Genomic DNA, 16,039 nt, shown 5'->3' with positions numbered 1-16,039 from the left:
AAAAAAAAAGAGCTGATTACAGCAAATGAATTCAAACTACTGGCAAGCAATACTCAATCACTTCAGCTGCCATCAACAGATCTGAACCTCCAGTAAGCAGTTTAGGAGCCAAGTCTCAGGTTACCCTGAACTTCAGAAGACGGGAGGGACAGCTCAGGTAGAATCTAAAAGAGAGGCCATTGAATTTCCTTAGCTTCCGAGCAGAATTTACAGGCCATTCAATATCACTTTCCATCCCCATATTTACAAGCTTCCAGAGCAGACAAACGGAGGGTTTATTTCTGCATAAAATCATAACATTACCTACCAAAGGTCTTGTGCTTTGAGACTGGTGTTAAATGGAGTCACTGATACTGAGGTCCATGTGACCAAACTTCACCTAACCAGTTTCAGCCTCTTCCAGAAATGAACTTCCCTGATGGTCCAGTGGCTGAGAATCCGCCTGCCAGTGTAGGAGACATGGGTTTGATCCCTGGTTTGGGAAGATTCCAAGATGCCATGGAGCAACTGAGCCCGTGCATCACAGCTGCTAATCCTGTGCTCTAGAGCCCACGAGCCCCAACTACTGCAGCCAGTGTAACACAGCTAGAGAGCAGCTCCCGCTCACCACAACTAAAGAAAGTGCACGCACAGCAATGGAGACCCAGTGCAGCCAAACAAATAAATGAGTAAGAAATTAAGGATGTTTTATTTCTCCTTCAGAAAAATAGCACAGATGGCCACCCCAATCACCAGGTGAATTTAGGATGAAAGCACATACAGAAAATGGTGCTGTCTCATCTTTTTACAAGGAGACAAACTATCATTAATCTTGAGACTATGTATGCAATGGTCTACAAATGGTAAGGGTGTCTCTGTTTTGTAGTCTCATCAGCAGACTACCTTTATTGTATCCCACTTTTGGTTAGTGCCTGTCTAATACTTCCTTCTCCACATTTGTGGACAGTATTTTCCAGGGTGGCAGGAGATATTATTTTTATCTTTCCTCAGCATAAACGTAGCAAAACTGTATTGTCATTAGACCACTTCATTGGTCCCACTCTGACAGCTCTCTCAATAAGGAAAAGGTGGGGACTTACTTCCCTGGCGGCCCAGGGCTTACGACTTCATGTTTCCACTGCAGCGGGTAGAGGTTCCATCCCTGGCTGGGGAGCTAAGATTCCACGTGCTGTGTGACACCCCACCTAGATTACTGCAAAGACATCTTACTCACAACTGAACTTATGTCCTTCCTCTGGGTTCTGATCTCAGGCACACAGGTCAGAAAACAAATCAGCCCTGAACTTCCCTCTTCTGTCTCAGCCCAGAATGAACGTATTACCACTGATCCTACCTTTTAAATAGCTCTCACACCCATGACTTCCACCTCCACCAAAGAAGGAGCTAGAGTGATCTTTCATAAATACACCTGCTGGTTCTATTCTCCTGATTGAGATCCTTCAATGGCCTCCCACCATTCAGAGCAGAAGCCCTGAACAACTCTCATGACCTGTGAGGCCTGCAAGGTCTGACCCCTGCCTACCTGTCCAGCCCCATCTCCCTGACTCACTCCCTCTCCCTCTCTGTCCTCCAGCCCCAAATGGGACCTTAAACTCCAGGAGGACAGAGACCATGTCTGTTTGCTCATGCTATGTCCCTAGCACAATGCCCAGCACACAGCAGATGGCAAATAAACACATCTGAAGAATAATATTGATAGAACAACTGTAGCATCTTAAATGAAAGGCAAATAAATATATGTTTGTAGCCTAGGTAGCTAACATAGGACTTGGACCATCATGAGACTAAAAAATGTTAAATAATTTTGCAAACCAGAGATAAACAGGATGAAATACAACACTGGCAACACCTGTTTATTCAGTTTTGCCACACAAGTTACCGACACTGAGGTCTCTGCTCCTCCAGACACCCGTCCCAGCCAAGGCAACCAGAGGCCTAACCATGTCTGAAGGAGGAGACCAGGAGCTGGAATACTGACACAGTCTGTGGAATTGATTATATGAAAGTGAAAGTTGCTCAGTCGTGTCCAACTCTTTGCAACCCCATGGACTATACAGTCCACTCCAGGCCAGAATACTAGAGTGGGTAGCCTTTCCCTTCTCCAACAGATCTTTCCAACCCAGGAATCGAACCCAGGTCTCCCACAGTGCAGGTGGATTCTTTACCAGCTGAGCCAACAAGGGAAGCCCAAGAATACTGGAGTGGGTAGCCTATCCCTTCTCCAGTGGATCTTCCCAACCCAGGAATCGAACCAGGGTCTCCTGCATTGCAGGCAGATTCTTTACCAACTGAGCTACCAGGGAAGCAAATACACCCTGGGGTGCAGCATTGCTCAAATGAGTTCCAAGCTGTGTCTGCGTCTGCCTTGGAAGCACTCTCTACCGCTGGCCCATAAGGACCAGACACGGCCCCTCCGACCCTTGGGGTCTCACGTGAGTCCTCCTTCTCTTCACTCTTTGCTCAGCTGAACTCCAAGTCTGTCCTTAAGGTCTCAGCTGAATACTACCTGCTCAGGCAAGCTGACCCTGTCCTTCCTCACCTTAGCTGCTGCCAGTGGCCCCATTATATATCCTCACAGCCCCCTCTACTGTCTCCACGGTGGGTACCACCACTAGTGTCAATATTTAGTTGGTCATTTTCTACTTGCGTTCTGTCTCCCATGCTAGACTGATTGCTGATGACTTGCTACTTCAACCCAAGTTGCTACTTGAGGACAGGGGCTGTGTCTGCTTTGGCCATCGGTGTATCCCCAATATATAGCAACTGCTGGTACAAACCAGCTGTTCCTTAAAGATCTGTGAATGAAGGGATGAATGAAACATACAGATAAGCACTAGCTTTTGGAGTGACATGAAACTGACTCTGCCCTTACTATCTCAGGGATAAATTTCTTCCCATCCCTGAGTTCACTTCTTCCACTATAAATGAAGATAAATACTCCTACTTTACAGGATTATTGTAGGGACTGAATAATCCAATAACTGCTTAGCATAGTGCTAAGACTCTCGGTGACTATTAAATATTATTTTCTTAGAAAATGGAGAAAAAGAGGAGTGTATGTGGTAGGGAAGACACATTCCATGCTCTAGACTCAGGCACAAATATAGCTCCCTAATGCAAACATATAGTTGTAAATCTGAATAAAAAATACTTTTAAAGCATTTATTTATTTTTATTTATTTGGCTGCACTGGGTCTTAGCTGCAGCTTGCAGGACCTTCGGTCTTCCATTGCTGCAAGCAGAATTCTTAGTTGCAGTGTGAGAAGTCAGTTGCAGCATGTGAGATCTAGTTCCAACCAGGGATTGAACCTGGGCCCCTTGCACTGGAAGTACAGAGTCAGCCACTGGACCACCAGGGAAGTTACAGAATAAAAAAGTATTTCTAGATAATACTATAGGAATGTATCAGCTAAAAGAATCATGAAATAGACCTGTCTATCTGACAAACTATAGTCCACAGGGTCTCAAAGAGTCCGACACAACTTAGCAACTAAACAGCAACAGCATAGAACCAAGCGTCTTGGAGGATGTCAGGTGATCACATATTTACTTCCTGGATTCTGTACACAGCATCAGGTTCTCTCAAAGCAAAGCACATGAAGAATCCATTATTTCAGGGAAGGAAATTCCAAACCTGGGCTTCAAAACCTAAAGGACCTCAGTCCAGCAGTGCTGACCTCAGTCCAGGACATGTAGTTAGAACAACAGGTTTTCACCTTTAGGACAACTGCTCTTCCTTTCTAGTAGGAAACTCCACACCTTAATGACAAAACGGCCCTTTGCTCCAGTGTCCTCCAGCATCCCAGGGTTACCTGCTTCCCCCTTCCTGTGGCATTCCACATCCCCCAGAACTCCCCATTTAACTCTGTTTCCATCTTCACTTAGATCTTCCTATTTTAGACACACTATTTAACTTCCCCAAGTATCAATTTCTTCATCTGTACAAACGGAACTAAAAACGTACTTTCTTTTTGACTACATGGCATGGTATATGCCACACATTCAGTTCAGTTCAGTTCAGTCACTCAGTCATATCCGACTCTTTGCGATTCCATGAATTGCACCATGCTAGGCCTCCCTGTCCATCACCAACTCCTGGAGTTTACTCAAACTCATGTCCATCAAGTCAGTGATGCCATCCAACCATCTCATCCTCTGTCGTCCCCTTCTCCTCCTGCCCTCAATCCCTCCCAGCATCAGAGTCTTTTCCAATGAGTCAACTCTTCACATGAGGTGGCCAAAGTATTGGAGTTTCAGCTTTAGCATCAGTCCTTCCAATGAACACCCAGGGCTGATCTCCTTTAGAATGGACTGGATGGATCTCCTTGCAGTCCAAGGGACTCTCAAAGAGTCTTCTCCAACACCACGGTTCAAAAGCATCAATTCTTCGGTGCTCAGCTTTCTTTATAGTCCAACTCTCACATCCATACATGACTACTGGAAAACCATAGCCTTGACTAGATGGACCTTTGTTGGCAGAATAATGTCTCTGCTTTTGAATATGCTATCTAGGTTGGTCATAACTTTTCTTCCAAGGAATAAGCGTCTTTTAATTTCATGGCTGCAATCACCATCTGCAGTGATTTTGGAGCCCACAAAAATAAAGCCTGACATTTTTTCCACTGTTTCCCCATCTATTTCCCATGAAGTGATGGGACCAGATGCCATGATCTTAGATCCCTAATCCATCTACAACACAGAAAAAAATCAAAACAAAGATCCTTGCCAATAGTTTAAATGTTTTTTTTTCTTCCCCAGAGTCTGTGTTTTTTACAATAAAAAACCTCACCCACCCTATGAATTAATATACTGAAATAAAGATGATGCTGTTAAAGTGCTGCACTCAACATGCCAGCAGATTTGGAAAACTCGGCAGTGGCCACAGGACTGGAAAAGGTGTTTTCATTCCAATCCCAAAGAAAGGCAATGCCAGAGAATGTTCAAACTACTGCACAATTGTACTCACACGCCAGCAAAGTAATGCTCAAAATTCTCCAAGCCAGGCTTCAACAATACATGAACTGTGAACTTCCAGATGTTCAAGCTGGATTTAGAAAAGGCAGAGGAACCAGAAATCAAATTGCCAGCATCCATTGGATCATCAAAAAAAGCAAGAAAGTTCCAGTAAAACATCTACTTCTGCTTCATTGACAACGCCAAAGCCTTTGACTGTGTGAATCACAACAAACTGTGGAAAATTCTTCAAGAGATGGGAATACCAGACCACCTGACCTGCCTCCTGAGAAATTTGTATACAGGTCAAGAAGCAACAGTTAGAACTGGACATGGAACAACAGACTGGTTCCAAATAGGAAAAGGAATAGGTCAAGGCTGTATACTGTCACCCTGCTTATTTAACTTACATGCAGAGTACATCATGCAAAATGCTGGGCTGGATGAAGCACAAGCTGGAATCAAGACTGCTGGGAGAAATATCAATAACCTCAGATACGCATATGATACCACCCTTATGGCAGAAAGCAAAGAACTAAAGAGCCTCTTGATGAAAGTGAAAGAGGAGAGTGAAAAAGTTGGCTTAAAACTCAACATTCAGGAAACTAAGATCAGGGCATCCAGTCCCATCACTTCATGGCAAATAGATGGGGAAACAATGGAAACAGTGAGACTTTATTTTGGGGGGCTCCAAAATCACTGCAGATGGTGATTGCAGCCATGAAATAAAAAGTCACTTGCTCCCTGAAGAAAAGCTATGATCAACCTGACAGCATATTAAAAAGCAGAAACATTATTCTGCCAACAAAGATCTGTCTAGTCAAAGCTACAGTTTTTCCAGTAGTCATGTATGGATGTGAGAGTGGAACCATAAAGAAAGCTGAGCGCCAAAGAATTGGTGCTTTTGAACTGGGGTGTTGAAGACTGTTGAGAGTCCCTTGGACTGCAAGGAGATCCAACCAGTCCACCATAAAGTATATCAGTCCTGAATATTCATTGGAAGGACTGATGCTGAAGCTGAAACTCTGGCCACCTGATGCGAAGAACTGACTTATTGGAAAAGACCCTGATGCTGGGAGAGATTGAAGGCAGGAGGAGAAGGGGACAACAGAGGATGAGATGGTTGGATGGCATCACCAACTCGATGGACATGAGTTTGAGTAAGCTCCAGGAGTTAGTAATGGACAGAGAAGCCGGGCATGCTGCAGTCCATGGGGTTGCAAAGAGTTGGACACAACTGAGCAACTGAACTGAACTGGAATAAAATATATGATCCCAAAGAATCTCCAAATGTTGCAAAGAAAAATGATTAACTAAATGGTCCTCTATTTCCATGTATACCCATTTTCAGGATGCCTTCCTTTAAAGCAAGCCCTATTAGGATAACATATACTTCAGTTAATCTGGAAATCTCATCATGTTGCTTCAGGGAATAGCAAAATGCCACCAAGAGAATCCCAGAGAGAAGGAGCACTCAGTGTCACTGGTCACCCTTTACCAAGGCCTAATCACAACCCTACCCCTTCCTTCCATCTCACTCCCACCCAACAAAAGCCACAGGAGAAAATGGAAGCCTCATTACCTTAGGAAAAAGTTGGGAACCTCCATCTGGCTGGTAAGATGTATTATGGCAACAATTCAGATTACCTTTATATATAAATTCTTGAGCTAAGACCTCTTCAAAAGCAATGCCTATACTGGAATGAGTATGTTTTATATAGAAGACTAGTCTTATTTTTAAATGATTTTATTTATTTATTTTTGGCTGTGCTGGGTCTTTGTTGCTGTGTGCAGACTTTTTCTAGTTGCCACAAGCAGGGGCTACTCTCTAGTTGTGGTATGTGGGTTTCTCATTTCAGTGGTTTCTCCAGTTGGGGTGCATGGGCTCTAGAATTCGGGCTCAGCAGCTGTGGCAAAGGGGCTTAATTGTGGCTCACAGACTTCGATGCTCTGCAGCACGTGGAATCTTCCTGGGCCAGGGATTGAACCCGAGTCTCCTACATTGGCAGGTGGATTTTTAATCACTGGACCACCAGGGAAGTCCAGAACCCTACCTTTATTTATTTATTTGTATTTATTTATTTATTTTTAGACGCCTACCTTTAAAAGCCTGCTTCCCTCATTTATTGGCTGTGGGTGCTCTCAGCACCCAAAATGGTCTGGAGTACCAGTCATGCCACTCACTACACTCTCCTGCATTAGGAGTAAGAGATATCCACACAGTCATTCTGGTGGGCTCTCAAAAAAGTCATTTCCCTGCCTATCCTTCTTAAGAATTAGATCATTTTTGCTGCTTCTGTCCCTGAATCATGGCTTCCCTGGTGGTCAGTGGTAAAGAATCCACCTGCCATGCAGGAGGCAAAATGTGTTCTATCCCTGTGTCCATAAGAACCCCTGGAGAAGGAACTGGAAACCCACTCCAGTATTCTTGCCTGGGAAATTCCATGGACAGAGGAGCCTGGCCGGCTGCACTTCATGGGGTCACGAAGAGTCGGACACAACTCAGCAATCCCTGTATCACCACGTTGAGGATCTTTTTTTCTATTTGCCATTTTTCTAACAACTGACTTTCTCTGTTTTCCCCGCATACAGGTTGGAAGATGTGAAAAGCACTTCCTGGTAATTCCATTAAGAGAACCAAGTATTATGTTCACTAAACATATGTGTATATAAAGGTCAAAAGTTATTTTAAAAGTAACTTGTCAACTCAAACCACTACAGCAAAACAAACTAAAAATAGGGTTTTATGGGTACCATTTGTTGAGCCTGTTCTGTGCCACATGTAGTTGGAACAATTGGCTTTCACTTTTAGGACAACTGCCGTTCCTTCCTAGTAGGAAACTCCATGCCTTAATGACAAAATGTCCCTTTGCTCTGGTGTCCTCCAATTTTAGAGCCCAGGGTCACCAGCTTCACCCTTTCTGTGGCATTCCGTTTTCCTCAGTACACCCCATTTAACTTTGTTTCCGTCCTCCCTTAGATCTAAAATCTGACTTTCTCTGTTTTCCACACACACGGGTTGGAGATATCAAAAAAAGCACTTCCTGGATCGTGTACCATCCACGTGCAACCTCATCTCGCTTCTCAACAAACTCATAGGTGAGCATTCTGCACATCAGAACACAAGTCCAAGCCGCACAACTTGGGGACGGCAGAGAACGGGCCGCAAGAGCCTGAGACGTCGTGGCCGTCCCGCGGGCGCGCAGCAGGCACCACCCTGCTCTGCCTCCGAACAAGGGTACCTGCTGCCCTAACTCTGCACGGGCCAGGTGCCTCAAGCCCCGGCCATGCCAGGCGCGGAATCGGGGAAACCTGGGTAACCGGATCAGCCGCCCGCCTACACCCACTGGTAGCCGAGCCAATCGAGGCTCCCTTGCGGCTCAGTGGTAAAGAATCCGCCCGCAATGCGGGAGACCTAGGTTCGATCCCTGGGTTGGGAAGATCCCTTGGAGAAGGGAAAGGCTACCCACCCCAGTATTCAGGCCTGGAGAATCGCAGAGTCGGACTGAGCGACTTTCACTTTCACATTCAAACCGAGGCTCAGGGAGTAGCGAAGGGGAGACTCTGCACCAAAAAACCGCCGAGCCCGAACTCCGGCGCGGGCGCCCCTCCGGGTCCGCTCAGCCTCCACATCGCTTCGTTCCCCTCAAGAGGGCGCGACGCGCTCGAATCGGGATCCGCCGCGCGCCTCAGTTCAGAGCGGGACCCCAGTAGCCACCGAAGTTCCCCCGCTTGCAGCCCTACCTGGTTGCTGCGGAGACCATGACGCGTCAACGCCACCAGCCCGTGACGTATTTTTCCCTCGCCCGGTGATACGGCTCCGTCCAATCACGGCCGTGAGACTGCGCGTGCGCCCCTCAAGCCACAGGGAGGAGCTGCGGGATGGGGGTGGTCTGAACGTTGTCCTCTGGTGTACAGGCCCTACTTCCACATTCCGGAGGGAAATTAAGAAAGTCACGGTGTGAGTTTCGTGCACTCTGCTGGCGTGGGGGGAAGGGAGGGCAGGGAACACAGAGTTGGGGAATGTGTGTGCTCAGTCGGCTTACTGGTGTCCGACTCTTTGCGACCCTATGGACTGTAGCGCGCCCAGGCTCCTCTGTCCTTGGGATTCTCCAGGCAAGAATACTGGAGCGGGTTGTCAGTTCCTTCTCCAGGGGATCTTCCCGACCCAGGGATGGAGTCGTCTCTCTTGCGTGTCCCGCATTGGCAGGTGTATTCTTTACCACTAGCGCCACCTGGGAAGTCATGAGACTGTATGCTAGGTAGTATAAAGCCTTAGTGATTAAAGCCGTGTGATATTGGCTGAAAGATAAATTAAAAAATAAATGGGAAAGAAGAGAGGCCAGAAACAGACTCGGGGGTATGTAGTCACGTGTTTTCTCACAAAGGAGTCACAGTAATGCAATAGGAAAGTTCTTAGCAAGAAAAAGAGCTTGATCTGTTGAATGTGGTTGTCAGGGTTGGGGGATGAACCCCTACTTCATGCAAGAAAATAAGTCCAAAATGCGTTGTGTCATGGTCTGTGCAAGGGTTGGAAAATAATTTCCAGACATGAGGCAGAATCAGAGGAGAATAGAGTTTCTTAGAGCAGGAGACGTGTTAGAACAGTGGGCCAACATCCCGATAGATCCGGGAGAGAAGACCCTTTTCATGGGTTAGCAGTGCTTAGTCGTGTCCACCTCTAGGGGACCCCAAGGACTGTAGCCCACCAGGCTTTTCTGTCCACGGAATTTTCCAGGCAAGAATACCTAAGTGGGGTGCCCTTTCCTCCTCCAAGATATCTTCCCAACCCAGGGATTGAACCTGCACCTCCTGCGTCTCCTGCATTGGCTGGCGGATTCTTTACCACTGAGCTTGGGAAGCCCTTTTCATGGGTTTGTAGCCAATTTTTATAGACTCAAGAGAAAAATTCCTGCTGGAAGAGTGGCATTAGGTGATTGGTTAAGGCTCTATAGGGTGAGTAGCTGGGTGGGTATTTTTACCTAATATGGGGTCAGGGAGGTGGCCAGTAAAGCCTAGGAGGGTTCTCGGCAACAGTTACAGTGGGACTTAGTCAGTTCCGGAGATGACCTTGCTGTGGAGCTCTGCATCTGTGGCCTTGGTACAAGACCTCACACCTGGTACAGGGCACCACAGATTGTAGACCTAAATGTGAAAGACACAACTGTGGGTAGTAACAGCTAACTGCAGAATATCAGGAGCACAGGCCCTGGGCACATGGTCTTCAGTAGTCGAGGCACATGGGCTCTGTAGTTGCAGCCCATGGGCTCTAGTGAAGTGAAGTCGCTCAGTCATGTCTGACTTTTTGTGACCCCATGGACTGTAGCGTATCAGCCTCCTCCATCCATGGGATTTTCCAGGCAAGAGTGCTGGAGTGGATTGCCATTTCCTTCTCCAGGGGATCTTCCCAACCCAGGAATCGAACCCGCATCCCCCGCATTGCAGGCAGACACTTTACCGTCTGAGCCACCAGGGAAGCCCGCATGGGCTCTAGACCTTGGGCTAAATACTTGTGACTCACAGGCTTAGTTGCTCCATGGCATGTGGAATTTTCCCAGATCAGGGGTCAAACCCATTTCCCTTCCCATATTGGCAGGTGGATTCTTAAACACTGGACCAGCAGGGAAGTCCAACTGGCAGGTTCTTGAGGGCAGGAACTGTGTTTCTCTACCTTACCCTTTTTGGCACAAATGAAGTGTTAAAAACCGTTTCTTTTTAATGACTTTTTAAAAATTGCAGTTTGGAAAGGTAGATTTCCCATACACTTCCTGCCTGTACACATGCATTGCGTGCTGAGTGGCTCAGTCATGGTTAGCTCTTTGTGACCCCATGGACTGTAGCCCACCAGGCTTCTCTGACCATGGGATTTCCCAGGCAAGAATAATGGAGTGGGTTGCCATTTCCTCTTCCAGGGGATCTTCCCAACCCGGGGATCGAACCCTCATCTCCTCCGTCTCCTACATTGGCAGATGGATTCTTTATCACTAAGCCACCTGGGAACCCACACATGCATTGCCTCCCCCATTATCAACATCACTCATCAGATGGTACCCTTTCTACCAAGGATGAAACAACACTGACACATCATAATCACCCCAAGTGCTCACTTTACTTGAGAGTTCACTCTTGTTCTATATTCTGAGCGTTTGGACAAACGTATAATGATGTATATCCATGATTATAATATCATATATTTTTACTGCCTTAAAATTTCTCTGTGCTCTGCCTATTTGTCCTTTCTCCCCCTCCTATTAATAGCCTTTTATTGAGGAAAGTTTATGACATGAAACTTTATTTTTCATATATTTATTTGGCTGCACTGGGTCTTGTGGCACGCAAGATCTTCACTGCAACATGTGGATTCTTTACTTGTGGCATGTGGGATCTAGTTCCCTGACCAGGGATGGAACCCAGGCCCTCTGCATTGGGAGCATGGACTCTTAGCCACTGAACCACCAGGGAAGCCCTAAGACATGAAACTTGAAAGCATCATCATAAATTTGAGGTTATGAATACTTAATTTCCCCCTTTGTAATTCAGGTTCTGATTTATGAAGTCATAAGACTGATCTTGGGTGGCCTCAGCCTGCAAGGGCTTGGAGCAAAGCTTGAGTTCCCAACAAGAAATTGGGCTGGATGCCATAGGTGAAAGCTCCAGATCCTAGCCACTAGACCAGTGATCAGGGACAAGTGCCCTGACCCTTTGGTTTTGCAGAAAAGAATTTCCACAAAGACAGAAAGTAGTGAAGCAAGTAAAGTGTTTACAAAGAGGAAAAAAAGTACAGTATGTGTGCATAGGCAAGGGGCAGACTCAGAAGGAGAGTCCCTGAGTTGCGCCCTCTTGGCAGTTTGAATCACTTATATGGGACATTTCTTCCAGTTTTCCTTTGGCCAATAATTTTGATTTGCCTGGTTCACAGTCTATATTTGATATATCTCAGGATCCTTCCATGTGAGCACACATCTCTCTTAGCCAAAATGGATCCTACCACAAACATATCTGGGTATTCCCTGACATTGCTCCCCCTTTGGCCTGCAATCTGGAGGCCTTCTGCTCACTTGTGGTTGGGGAGGTCTCTGAATTTCGGTAATGAGAGATACGTGGTCTGGGCATGGCCCAGCCTCCTCCCTTAACTGTCCTGCTATTACTGTCTTAGAGTTTCAGTCCAGAGGGAATGAATCTCCAGTTGCTTTACCCTGGAGGTTCATCTGCCTTCTGCCTCGGGACTGCTAATCTACAAAGGGAATATGGACAATGGTTAGTTATTTTGAGGTTGTAAGGCACTTTGGGGTCCAAATGTTAAACTGGTGTATTACTGAATGCAGACTGAAGGTGGCAAGCCTCATAACTGAGGGACCAGAAAATGCTTGCAGCCTGGAATTCTCTTAAATTCTGACTTCCTTTCCTCCCTCTGGGTTTCTGGTCCTTTGTGAAATGGATACCGTCCTCCTGGTAATTGTTGGGGAATGGGATGTTACTGTTATTTTTCTTTTATGTTTTGTTCTTAATTTTTTTAAGTTGTATAAAGTGAAAGTGTTAGTTGCTTAGTCATGTCTGATTCTTTGCAACCCCATGGACCCACCAGGCTCCTCTGTCCATGGTTTTGTCCAGGCAAGAATACTGGAGTGGGTTGCCATTTCCTCCTCCAGAGGATCTTCCCAACCCAGGGATTGAACCCCCATCTCCCACATTGCAGGCAGATTCCTTATGGTCTGAGCCACCAGGATATAGACTATTTAAAATGTTGTGTTACTTACTGCTGTACTGCAAAGTGACTCAGTGATACACATACACACTTTTTTAACATTCTGTTCCATTATTAGTCCCGGGATACTGAATATAGTTCCCTATGCAGTACAGTTCTCTGCTATTGTTGCTCAGATGTCGCATTTTTTATTCCCACGAGTTACTCACTTTTCTTTTTCAACTGACATTGAAAGCCGGGAGATTCAAAGCCTGCCCCCCAACTAAAGAGGTAGGCCCTGGGGGAGGGCGCTCACAAGGGTTCTAGTACCAGAGACCTAAACGAGAGCGGGAGGTTGGGGAATCACCGTAGGACTGGGCAAAGGCCCGGATCCACCGATGGCCCTCAGGAATCGCCCTCTGTCAGGGCTCCCAACTGTCAATCAAGAAGTCTCCTGGCAACCGGGCCAATCAGGCTCCGAGGCCAGGGCTCGAAAGCGCTAAGGAGGGCAGTTGGCTGACCTTCCCAGCACTGGGTGCCATGATGATGCTGCTTTCTTCCCGCTCCTTCATCCCCACAAAATCCCCTTCCCTCACTGTAGGGGAAAGAAACATCGCCCTTCTCAGCTGGCATCGCCGAGAGACCACCCGTCCCTCTAGGTCACTCTGCCCCACAGGGGACTGCACGTCCAGAATGCTTCGCAGGTAGGCGGGCAGTAGGACGTCAGCAGCCTGCGACCACTTCCGGCGCCCTGCTGACAACGTCTGCTGGGAGCTGTGACAGACAGGAGGCCCCGACCCACGAGGTGGGACAATGGGTCCCTGAAACCAGGAAGGGGCCCGGCTTTTCGGGGGTGGGTGTCTCGCGCCCGTTTTCTACGGGAAAGTCTCAGGATTTGATGCTAAAAGGGTATCCTACCCTGTAATCCACCAACAGAAGTGCCGCTACATGCCTGCCTGCCCCACTCGTAATCACCCAAACACAGGAACGGCCCATATCATTCACTAACAGGCAGTTAAGGTATAATCTTTCAGTGGGCTGTCAGGAAATCCACGGAAAGGGCGGATGGCCTGTTGGCGAATTGTAAAGGGAACTGTTACCGGACCAAGATGGCGGAGTCAGGCTCCACCTCATTTCCTGTTGTTGTTGTTCAGTCGCAGTTTTGTCGGACTCTTTGTGATCCCATGGACTGCAGCACGCCTGGCTTATCTCTTTCACTATCTCCCAGTGCTTGCTCAAACTCACGTCCCTGAGTCTCTGATGCCATCCAACTGTTAGGGGAAGCACACTGATTGAAACCGCCCACCCTGGCCAGGCACCGCATGAGTTGTTTTATGACAGGAGATCCTCATAAGGAATATGGAACTAATAAGCCACCACCAACCGGAAGAGTTCGGGAAAGGTTGAAAGGAGACACTGTGTGTCCGTGCACTTCCCAGAATCCCTCTCACTAGCGTCCACCTCCGCTGAGCCATGCGCGCCACCAGGAAAGACTCTGAATTAGAATGATTGGCCAAAGAACACCTGGAAATTTTCCCATCACCTTAAAACCTGAGACTGCAAGCCACAGGACAGAGCAGTTCTCCTGGGCTCCCTTACCCTACTGCTCTCCACCCAGGTGCCCTTTCCCAATAAAATCTCTTGCTTTGTCAGCAGATGTGTCTCCTTGGACAATTCATTTCCGAGTGTTAGACAAGAACCGTTTTGGGCCCTGGAAGGGATCCCCCTTCCTGCAACACAACTGCAGTGACCCAAGGAGGAGAGAGCAGATAAAACCAAGTAGGGTCTTGGAATATAGGAACAGAAAAACCAGACCCTCCCCCATGTTGTAACTATTAGTGGAACTGTATAATCTCTCTCCTCCTACCCCACAGGGAGAAGGTATTTGCCCTACTCTTCCCCCACCCAGTATACATGCCTCATCCAATCAGCAAAAGCCCCACAAGACCCCAATCCCACTCCTTGTACCTTGGTTATAAAGGTGGGCTAAGGACCCCTGTTCAACATTGTTCACCCTTGAGCTGGCCCCCTGTTCTAACAGCCTCTCCCAGTCTAATAAACTTTTTTTCCCCCTCTCATTCTGTCTCATGTCTGGAAATTCTTTTCCAACCTGCACCCAGACCAGGACACCAACCATCTCATCCTCTGTCATGCCCTTCTCCTCCTGCCTTCAATCTTTCCCAGCATCAGGGTCTTTTCTAATGACTGGCCTCTTCAGGTGGCCAAAGTACTGGAGCTTCAGTTTCAGCACCATTCTTCCCAGTGAATATTCAAGACTGACTTCCTTTAGAACTGACTGGTTTTGAAACCGTTTATCTCAAAGTGGGACTTGAACCCATGTGCTGGGACTGGAAACCAGCCAAAACCCTGCTTGGGACTCGAACCCATCCAAAACCTAGTTTGGGACCTGAACCCAGCCAAAACTCATAGTACCTGGTTTCAGGGCCTAATAATAGTCAAGGCTATGGTTTTTCCAGTGGTCATGTATGGATGTGAGAGTTGGGCTATAAAGAAAGCTGAGCGCCGAAGAATTGATGCTTTTGAACTGTGGTATTGGAGAAGACTCTTGAGAGTCCCTTGGACTGCAAGGAGATCCAACCAGTCCATTCTAAAGGAGATCAGTCCTAGGTGTTCATTGGAAGGACTGATGTTGAAGCTGAAACTCCAATACTTTGGCCACCTAATGCAAAGAGCTGACTCATTTGAAAAGACCCTGATGCCAGGAAAGATTGAAGGGAGGAGAAGGGGACGACAGAGGATAAGATGATTGGATGGCATCACCGACTCAATGGACATGGGTTTGGGTGGACTCTGGGAGTTGGTGATGGACAGGGAGGCCTGGCGTGCTGCGGTTCATGGGGTTGCAAGGAGTTAGACAAGACTGAGCAACTGAACTGAACTGAATGCTCAGGTTCTTGATGTCTCATCACAGAAAGAATATAGTGAGAGACAAAGTGAAAGGTAAGAAGTGGATTTATTCAGATTCACACAGAAGCACACTCAACAGACAGACTATGGGCCATCACAGAGGGCCACTGCAGCCGCCAAACATGGCATGGTTAGTTTTTATAGGCTGGGTAGCTTCATATGCTAATGAGTGGGAGAATTATTCCAACTATTTTTGGGAAGAGGTGGAGATTGCCAGGATTTGGGCCACTGCCCACTCCTTGGTCTTTTGACAGTGCTTTGGAACTGTCAGGGCACCTCTGGGTGTGTCATTTCACTTGCTGATTGAAGATCAAGGTCTAGTCTTGTCTGCCATCTTGGTCCCATTTGATTGTAATTAGTTTATGTTGTGTCCTTCGGCTATGTCATTCTTTCAAAAGTTGTGCCCTGTCTCTTTCCCTCCTGTTACAGTTTGATCTCCTTGCAGTCCAAGGAATTTTTAAGAGTCTTCTCTAA

The 16,039-nt window shown here is 47.1% G+C and overlaps 1 protein-coding gene and 1 long non-coding RNA gene across 5 annotated transcripts in view; one reads left to right on the top strand and one right to left on the bottom strand.

Moving 5' to 3' along the window:
• The window catches only part of DHRS7B (dehydrogenase/reductase 7B), a 43,491-nt gene extending 34,760 nt beyond the window's left edge, over positions 1 to 8,731 (bottom strand). For 3 of the 4 annotated variants that reach the window (XM_060395511.1, XM_060395510.1, XM_012185828.5), the window contains exon 1: positions 8,698 to 8,731. Coding sequence is in view for 2 of the 4 variants with exons in the window: in XM_012185828.5 (XP_012041218.1) it covers positions 8,698 to 8,717 (20 nt within the window). In the remaining 2 variants the exon portion in view is untranslated. Of the gene's footprint in view, positions 1 to 4,966; positions 5,045 to 8,697 lie in introns of all 4 variants that reach the window. The other variant, XM_060395508.1, reaches the window with a different exon arrangement.
• Positions 8,732 to 8,812: 81 nt separating this feature from the next.
• On the top strand, positions 8,813 to 14,715 carry LOC132657416 (uncharacterized). Its single transcript, XR_009595563.1, has 2 exons — positions 8,813 to 13,442; positions 13,792 to 14,715. It is a non-coding gene; the product is annotated as an uncharacterized LOC132657416 (long non-coding RNA).
• The last annotated feature ends 1,324 nt before the right edge of the window (positions 14,716 to 16,039 follow it).

The sequence above is a fragment of the Ovis aries genome, chromosome 11 (assembly GCF_016772045.2).
Source record: "Ovis aries strain OAR_USU_Benz2616 breed Rambouillet chromosome 11, ARS-UI_Ramb_v3.0, whole genome shotgun sequence".
In the NCBI taxonomy this organism is placed as follows: domain Eukaryota; kingdom Metazoa; phylum Chordata; class Mammalia; order Artiodactyla; family Bovidae; genus Ovis; species Ovis aries.
The sequence above is the reverse complement of the archived record's forward strand: the minus strand, read 5'-3'. Positions and strand labels throughout refer to the sequence as shown.